Source organism: Crocodylus porosus, unplaced genomic scaffold, assembly GCF_001723895.1.
Source record: "Crocodylus porosus isolate Cpor-Errol unplaced genomic scaffold, CroPor_comp1, whole genome shotgun sequence".
NCBI classification, from domain to species: Eukaryota; Metazoa; Chordata; order Crocodylia; family Crocodylidae; genus Crocodylus; species Crocodylus porosus.
Genome location: NW_017728925.1, coordinates 4,768,094 through 4,777,863, shown reverse-complemented (window position 1 = coordinate 4,777,863; position 9,770 = coordinate 4,768,094). Strand labels below are relative to the sequence as shown.

General features: G+C 41.9%; 1 protein-coding gene across 4 annotated transcripts in view; it reads right to left on the bottom strand.

The window, feature by feature from the left end:
- Window positions 1–4,897: 4,897 nt before the first annotated feature.
- CACNA1B (calcium voltage-gated channel subunit alpha1 B) overlaps window positions 4,898–9,770 on the bottom strand; it is a 475,064-nt gene continuing 470,191 nt past the window's right edge. For 3 of the 4 annotated variants that reach the window (XM_019540610.1, XM_019540607.1, XM_019540608.1), the window contains exon 47: window positions 4,898–8,576. In XM_019540610.1, coding sequence (XP_019396155.1) covers window positions 8,037–8,576 — 540 coding nt within the window. In that variant the 3' untranslated portion in view covers window positions 4,898–8,036. The remainder of the gene's footprint in view (window positions 8,577–9,770) is intronic. The other variant, XM_019540609.1, reaches the window with a different exon arrangement.

Below are 9,770 nucleotides of genomic sequence, written 5' to 3'. Positions count from 1 at the left end.
GTCCATACTGCAACCGGCCTGCGCGCTCAGTTTAATATTATTGCTCTTTCAAACAAAGTAATGCTAAGTGGTGAATCCAAGAACACAAACGCACGCACTCCCTCCTTCAGCATCACATGAAGACATACAGGGGTTATACCCCTGGTGCGTATTTCAGGTTTAATTCCAAATCTTTGCATTTGCGCTGGATGAACTGGCCAAAGACCAGGACTACTCGGTTCATGCTGGGCTCAGCACACCCAGAAACAAACAAATAACACAACACATGTAGACACATGGCTTGAAGAAACTAATTTCAGAACGTCAAAGAAATCTTGATGTGGGGAGGGGGAAAAACCCTACTACCTAGTCCAGTGGTTCTCAACCTTTTTTGTGCTAGGACCCATCTGTAAACATCAGTGGCCAGTCCTGACCCAGTGCCCCTCACTCCTGCCTGGCTGCCTCCCCCCGCAGGCCCCAGCCTGCAGCGTGTGGGGTAGGGGATGTGTGTGTGTGTGTGTGGTGGGGGGGGGTACGGGAGGCCCCAAAACAGCCCCTTGCAGGCTGGAATGCTGCCAGCCTGCAAGGGAAAACCCACAGTTTCACACATTTTTCTCCTTGAAAGGAGAACCAATTTTTAAAGTTTGTTTGTGACCTTCTCATATATTCTTGCAACCCACTTTTGGGTCACAACCCACGGGTTGAGAAACACTGATCTATTCCATCCCTTCTGAATTCACATGGACTTGCTCCCAAAGTCATTTTCAAGTGCTTCTTTGCCTGCAATTAAAAAGTCCCACCCTGTGAAGCTTGTACCACCTGGGAAATCACAGCAGTCAGACCCCTCTGTTAAAAAGTGTCCCTTGTCCTTTCCTTATCCTAAGTGCCACCTTTGCATCCCCACAAATCTTTGTCTCATCACAGGCCTCTCTCACCCTCCATTTGCCAACCTATTTAACTTGCTCCTCATGAATCAATCCTTCCAGCCCAGCCACTAGGGCTTTTTTTCACAGCAAAAATTTGGCTGTTAAAGCAGCATAAATGCCCTTTTACACCACTTCAGTGGTGCGACTGTGTACTGTCAGTGGCATAATGTGCTTTAATGGCTAATGGCACAGTTGTTTACACTGTTGGCAATGCATTGCGCATTAAATGACTTTGGGACGCAGCAAAATAAACATGGCCGAGGTGTTTTAGTTTGCTACCTTACAGCCACGGAGGGAAGCACCGGGCCCTGTGCGGCTCAGGGGCTGTGCAGGCAGGGTCCACTGAAGGAAACAAAAAAAATAAAAAAGGGGTGAGCCTTTTTTTCCCCCCTCCCGGAGCCTGCCTGCCTGCCTGAGCTGCACGTGGGCCTGGTGCTTCCCTCCGTGGCTGCAGTGCCCCTGGGACTGCTGCCTGGGGGACACTGCCACAGTGGGGACACTGCCCCCCTTGCAGCTCAGGGACCGCTTAGCCCACTGACAGCTCACCCCCCACCCCTGCCACGAGAGAGGCAGGTAAGGATCGGGCCGACCCTTGTGTACACACCACGGGGGTTTACTTTGTCCCAAATTGAAGTGGTGTTTTTAAAAACCCAGCACTTCAATTTAGGGAGAATTAAACCGAAGTAAACCCCCGTGGCGTGTCCAAGCAGCCTCCCCTCTAGTCATCTGTTGTTGCTCTTCTCTGGGTTCCCCCGCATTAATCAGCATAAGTCTGTACTGGGGTGCTATGTAATGATTGCAGTTACCTAGGGTGCAGTTTCACCAGTATTTTTTAAATAGACCGTGGCTGAATTTTCCCGATGTTGCCCAAGTGACAGAGGAGACAGCATGGTCTTGTGGAACTCAGACGACCGGGGTTCTGCTCCTGGCTCTGCCCTTTGTCTGCTCAGTGATCTTCTCTGCACCACTTGCAGAAACGGAGATCATCACACTGACTTCCTTTGCGGAGTACTTTGTGATCTACTGACGAAAAGCACCACGTCCGAGACAGCTACCATCGTTATTACTTAGGCTCTTTCTGAAAATCTTACCTTCACCATCCTCGGAGATCCCAAATCAAAGATACCATAGCATCAAGTTAGGAATACCCGCAAGAAATGAAGTCTAACAGGTCACTGGAACAAGTCATAGGTCTTAGATGTGACTCAGAAGGCCTTGTCACGCACCCAGCTTATGAGAGTTGCAAATCATTAGGCTGTTGTGATGTATTAAAGTTAGTAGGTGTTAGGAGATAACCCTGCCTGAAAGGGAATAACTTTGCAATGCCAGGAGCGCCCATAAGACATGCTAAGCCACTTGAACATGTATCTGCTTGCAGTGCAGTTAGCAAGTGTTAAGTTGAACATGTGACACCACTCTCAGGGGCTAATGGAAATCTATGGACACCTGTATGTAAATAGAAATAGCATTTGGTACCAAGTAAATTGCATTGATTTTTCATCTGCCTGTAAATACAAAATTCCAAATTATATGTGGACCCCCTCAGAACTCTTTTCATGTTTTATTGTACATTTAGTAAATAAAGGGTTATAAAACAACCCACATTACACATTTATTTAGGGTCATAATACAGACTTCTCTGTACAACAGATGCATGAATTTATGACAATTTTTTTTAAGACTGACCTGCAAGGGTGGGTTATGCTTCTCTCCCCCTTTCTTTCCTTATGAGATAAGAAGGCCCCAGTGCATATTCCAGCGATAAGGAGGTGAGAGAGGTCACTTGTTTGCCTTAGGAATATTAAGAATGTCAAGTTCAGGCCTGCTGTGGTACTCCGGCATTCATAATACAGCCCCCAGCAGGGGAACAGCTGCTGTGATTCATGTATCTCCTGCTGGAGCTGAACAGATGGACTTTGTCCTATAGCTTAGGCAGTAGAGGCATGTGCTTTTAGATTCAGAGATACAGGCTCAAACTACAGATCACCTCATTCAAGTGCATCACTGTGCGGTATTGTACAAATCTCTTACTCCTGTGGAACGTAATAGGGATGAACCCAGTAGTTTTTATAAAAAATTATGCTAAAGCTGTATGCAATTTAATAGCAAATATAGCTTCTATTAGTTTATTTGGAACTGCTCTATAGCAGGGGCCTCATCTTTTGTTCATTATTTTCTATAGGGAAACAATTTATTTTCTTAATGCATTCCATGGGATTTTTCCTTAGAGGTAAGAATAGTGTAGATTAACTTCCAAGTCTCAGAATAACCAGCTGGTTGTTCTTTCCACTCCTGCTGGTCAGACACATTGAGAGGTAAGAAAATATGCCACAACCCCTCAAATTCTGACCGTTGTTTGGGGTATGTAGTACCCAAAACTTGAACATTTGGGGCAGTCAATAAGACAGCTAATGGACTAATGGGACATTAACCATCTTGACCAGGAGTCAAAAGATGCAATTCCGTTCCTGGCTCTGCCACTGCCAGGCTGTGCGAAACACTGTCTTTGTCAACTGAAATTGTAAGCTCTTTGAAGCACAGATAAGTTATTACTGTCCCTGGCCAGCACTTATTGCCATAATCTCAGCTGGAGGCTCAAAGTACTACCCAAACACACAATAAATGGAAGTGAGGGTACGGAATGAGGAAGAAGAAACGAATCTTGAAATCCTTAAATTGTGATCTTCAAACAATCCTCTCCTTTCTGAAGTTCCTTTCTGTTGTAAATACTTTTTCAGTGCTGAGAATTAGGACAGGTGACATATGTGGAGGGATGTCAGATGTGTCATCATGTCAGAACCTGGCCTGGGAGCTTTACATAGCTAGTAAAGGGAGGAGGGAGATTGTCCCATTGCCAGAAGAAAAGAAGGCATTTGTGGATGTTCGTTTATATTTACAAACATTCCTTGGATTTTTCTTCTGCAGAAATACAAGCTCTGAGAGCCAGAGAAACACAAACTACGCTCATTAAGTGCTTTACAAGTACTATATATTACCTTGGTATGTTGGTCCCGTGACGTAAACATCTCACACTGCCAAACAGATGCGATATGCCTTGATGCCCTGTTGACTTTTCTGGGAATTGATATTTGAAAGAGCTGTACGGGGGGTTGTTGCTGGAAGTGGGGAGGAGGGGGCCCAGCACTGCAGTTGATGGGTTAATGCTAATACGACTTACATTCCTAACTACTGTAGCTCCATAACAGCAACATCCACCCATCCATACATCTGCAAGGAACAACCAGTGGTTAGTTTCTTATAGCTTTGAAACTCGGTAATGCAATTTTGCTGCATATTGGACTCCAATGATAACCTTCCTACTGAAACATCAAATTCAAAAACAGGTCACCAAAAAACCCCAAGAACCTGTGTTGACAGCATCAGAACAACCACAGATACAATCAATTCTGTACAGCATTCAATCCCAGCACTGCAATCTTTCTACATATTTAACTCCACAAATAGTAACCTGCAAATACAGGACTCAAGCTAAAAAGGCAAATTGCCTAATACTGGCTCTTTCCTTTCAAGACCATTAGAGCCAAGAATGTATTTGGGATACTGGTCTCCCAGTCACTATGCATGCGGCACACACACCTGTGGATCTGTAAGGTTTTTTTGCTAAGTTTTTATTTTAATTCAAGGACTTTGCTTCATACAAAATGTAATTGTAGAAACAACTGCAGAATTCAAAGTTTGGCTGATAAATATTACTCAGGCAGCAAACTAGGCAATCACAGAACCTTTTTTTTTTGTAAAGCTCCAGTTGTGTTGCATGGTTGGAACTTTTGTCATTTTTAACACTGTTTTTTTTAAATATAAAGTTTTGCAACAAACCCCCAATTTATATCAAATATAATTAAAAATTAACAACTGATGAATACATTGTATCAAAAAAGTACGAAGATAAACATTGTCCATGCACATACTTTATATATATATATATGTATATATATATATGTATATATTTTACATGCAAACATTACTTATTCAAAGTACAGCCACTACTAGACTGGTTCTGGATGCAGAAAACTGGTTGGTGCATTTGAAGTTTGGCAACTCACTATGAGAATTGTGGGAAATATTATGTATGCATTTGAGAGACAGCATAGAGGCTGTAAAAATATGGAAAGGGGGTTATGAACAACTGTGGTCAGGCTTGTCTGTCATTGTCATCGTTATTTGAAACAACACCACCTGCGAGAAGAGTGGAGGTTAGACAACTTTATATTCTTCATCTTTTATACAAGTATTTAAATGATCCAGTGCCAACAATGGCTATATGATTCCAGCCATCTTATTTATATGGGGCTGTGACTTTTAATATCTAAAATGGTTTAGGAAGGGGAAAGGCAAGAGTGGAGGAAAAGACAAAATAATTAAATGCAGAAAGACATTTCCTCTTGTTTTCCAATGTGGGTACAATGTTTGCATGCATTATCAGAGATATTTTGTTCCTCCTTTACTTCTTGGAATAAAATAGTAATGCTTTCTTTAAAATTTCAAAGAAAATGTTTGTGCCTTCATATAAGGAAAATGTATAAAACATTTGGTCACAATCATGCTGAAGCCTGAAACAGGAAAGTCCAGCAGGTAAAGCTACAGAATGGATGAAGGTCTTTTCATTTGTTTGTTTTGTTTTGAATTGTTTCCTTAAGTGTCATCTTGTTGCATAGCCCTACATTTAAAAATTACATCCATTATCCATAATGTATTTCTCAGCTAATGCACTTCCTTTATTCAAAGTGCACATAAATATAAAGATATAGATAGAAATAGGAATTATCTTTTCGCAGAATTCAGGGATGAGATCAGCCAAAGAGATTATAAAACAAAACAACACAAGGTTGATTTTTCTCAACATAAAGGCTCAAAATGTGGAGAACCATCTTACACCTGTCCTGCTCTCCTTCCAGTGATGAAGGGCTCTGTCAATAGTTCCAGATGCTTTCTGCATCCTTTTCCAAAATATGACATACCTTTTATATGAACTTAGTTACAAAACAAAACAAAACAAGGCCCATCAAGATTGCCGTTCTTCCCCAGTGACTGCTTATTCTCCAGGCTGAGGGTCCTGGGGCTGGGTAGATCTACCCAGCCATCCCACTATGTCTTGTCTCTTAAACCCTGCCAGTATTCTTATCAACTCTTCTTCCGTCGTTGGCATCTATGCATTTTCCCACGCTCTGCTTCTCCCAGTGTGATATGCACATCCTCTGCAGTAACCCCAGTCACACTATGTCCAAAAACAGCCACATGGCTGTTCTTCAAACCCATTTGCAGCAGGTTCTGTCAGTTTGTCTTTAGCACTTCTTCCCACTATTGTTATATGCATCTTTCCCCTAGGCTCAAAACCCAGAAATCTGCACTCGTGCACAAAAAAAGAACTAAAATCTTAAAATTAAATAAAAACAATCCAACATAAGAATAATCGTAAGAATACAGAAATCTCATCCCTGAGAGTCAGTTTTTCCCCCAACAGGCAATAACAACAAGGCTCTCTCCAACTGCCCTTGATACAAACTATGCGCTGTGAAAAATTTGCAGAACTTTCACAACCAACTTAAGACTAGACATGCAGTGTGAAAGTCCCTTAATTTTCTGTGAAAGCATCGCTGCTGCTGCTATATTTTTACCTGCATTTCTCCTGCAGGACCCTAAATTCTAGTCAATGAGAAAAGGCCAGTTTTGTTTGCCCCTATTATTCCCCTCCCATCCCAGCAATAAAATTATTTTAAAAATGGTTTTACCGCCTACTCCCCCTTGTAATTTTCCAACCTGGCTACTTGAAAACACTGTCCATTAAACATATAAGTGGTATCATATGCACAGTAGATTATCTGAGATAAACAACTCTTCCAGGCTCTCCTCCTTTCACCTCCCCCCAACTTTCTTCCCCAAGTTCTGATGCGTTGAAGCAAGAGGTTGCATCGTCGCTGTGAGAGATTTCAAAGGTTAGGCACTTAGTAGTGAACAACTGGAGCATTCAATAGAAACAGTGGGACCTGGAATGACAATTGGACTAATTTTCTACATAAAGAGTATTTTTTTTGTCTTTTTTTGTTTCCTTTTTTACTGTACAATTTACAAAAATGCACACAATGAAAATTTAAAGTTCTATCTAATAGCTTGATATAAAACCGATTACATTTCTCCTTTCCAACCCTACACGTTTTTTTTTTTTTTTTTTTTTTTTTTTTTTTTTTTACTTTTTTGCTAAATCAAGCTTATATTGTAAACGAGACAAAACAGTGAGGGTGTGTTGCAGTTGACAAGAGGAACAGAAATAAAAGTACCAGCAGCAAGGAAACAGTCCTTACAAAGTAGCTCTCTGTGGCTTTATCGTATGTCAATGTGAAGGACCCAAAATGGCAAGTAAAATAAAATAAATCCACACAGAGGAGTGTTACACCAGAGAGTCACAGGCGACGGAGTGCTTTGTCAGCTTGAAGGTTTGTTACTGGCTCCATTGAAAACAATTGCTATTATTGAACATCAAGTCTTGAAAAGATTGTCCTCTGTTCAGATGTGTGTTTCTCCCCTCTCAGTTTCTTAGGTAGATCACTTCCTTCTTATCATTTGAACGAGATAAAATACAGATGTGATTTTGTACATGACTGTCAAGTCTCATCCCCAATGCCCACCCTGACAGGAACAAAAAAAAAAGCCCAGCAGAAGCTACCCCAATCTTGAAAAGGATCAACAGTCCTTTTTTTCTGTTGGCAGGGTTCAGACCTCCTCTCTCTCAGCTTTTCACATAATTTGCAGATTTGGCATCTGGTGCACGTCATTATGTTAGACAAGGCAGTAGGTAGGTGACACAGAGAGAGGGAAAAGAGAGAGAGAGAGGGGGGATGCTCTCTCTACCCCCATCTTCCCCAAATAATGATCTTTCATTATTTATTAATTTGTCTAGTGCAAAAGAAAAAGAAGAGAGAGAGAGGCTGAATGAGTGTCTCAGACAGTGTCAGGTTTGGGCACAGACACACTTCTTGCAGTGGGATTTTCCTTCTGGGGGTTGCTTCCTCACTCCCCAGCCCTGGGTACCATGCGTGTCTGAGTGTACAGCCTGCCAGATGATAAAACTCATCAATTTTAAAAGCACACACCTGCAATGGTTTTGCCTTTATGCTAGCACCAGTCATCCTCATCAGCTTCATGGTAATAGCTGCGTCCTCTGGAGCCTGTCCCAGGGCCTGTGTTGAGGCCCAATGTGTAGTGGTAGCCATTGGGAACCCTGCGGATTTGGTGAGACTGGGAAGTCAAGGACGAGACATAAGAAGTCCTTGAGGACCTTCCTGAATTGGTTGCGACAGCCTCCTCAAAGGTGAGCGTGTCCTCTGGAACAACACGGTATGGACTGTCACTATCATCTCGGTGTCCAAGGTAAGGGTCAGAACCGATGCGGGCCACCATGGTGTGTGAGTGGTTCTGGGAGTCCCCACGCAGTAAAGCATTGTGCTCAGACAAGCCACGGCTCAGGCGTCCCGGGGAGAAAGTGGGCAGGCCGGTTTGGAAACTGGTGAAGTGCACGGGCGAGGAGTTAGCGGTCTTGTAAGTGATGCTGGGGCGAGGGGTCAATGGAGTCTGCGGGAGCTGCCTCCGACCACGGCACGGGGTGCTAGCACCAGATGTTGACATCAAGGGGCTCCCATTAACTGAACCACTACCCTACATGAAAATTGGAACAAAGCAAATCAAAAATAAAAAAGGAAACACCAGACAGACACGAAGGCACGTGGGTATAAACAGAAGGACAAGCGACAGGAGGGAGTGACAAGTCACAAGAGGAAAGAAAAACGAAAAAGAGAGAGTTTAGACAAGCACAGTCAGGGGAAGGAGGTTGTAAAGAAGCAGTTAAAACAGAGATGTAAAGAGCTAGAAAACCAAAATACTGTGAGCGGTAAGTTAGAACAGAAAGAGTCAGAGCATTAGTAGGACGCAAACTAGAAGACGGCTCCAACAGAAAGGGACACTGTCCAGAGGAAAGGCATACACACTGTACATAGTCTTTACATGCCCCTTACCTGAGCTATTAAATGGAGCAGGTCAAACACTCAGTTTTGATTTTTTGTACAAGGTTCATACAAAAAATGAAAATTGTTCATAATTTTGCAAACATTTCACAGTGTTTCAGGTTCTTAGGAATGGAAAGTATCAAGCTTCTGATTCTGTGCTCTCAATAAGCAATATGTTTTGTTTTGTAGGTAGTTCAGTGTAGAATTAAAATAGCCACTTTTGGCGGGGTGTGGGGGGGGAGACAAATGAAAACTGTTTTGACCAGCTTTATTCTTTACAAGGGGAAATTTAAGGGACAAAACTTACTTAGAGTCTGTTACTTTCCAAAAGCTTTATATTTGATTTTCAGGTTATATATCAATGTAAATGTCTCCATTCTTGGCCAGACCTTGTTCTTATTAAAAGTAATTCTGTGGAAGTCACCCTAGTTATATTACAGCCAAGTCCTTGTGCTGGTGTTTCTATTTGTAACATCATATGGAAGTACACGAGCTTTTTAAAGAGTGCTTTTATGAGAATGTGCTTACTTCTGATTTTGCAAAAAAACATCTGATAGAGACACTTTATTTAAGAACTGAAGCTCTTCATCCACATAAAAGTAACAGGTGATTTAAATACCCATTCTGTTCTGCACATTTTTTAATGCATATTCAAGGATGAATTTAATGGTACTAGACGATATCAGTAGTAATGGTATTCCTGGTACTACCTTAATGGTAATAGAAGATATTTTAGTATTTGTATAATAAATTTTAAAAAGTCAAAAGTCTCTTTGTCCCCCCCTCCAAATATATAAAAAATTTAACATTTGCAGATATGTGTATGTAAGGGGGTAAGGGAGTCATA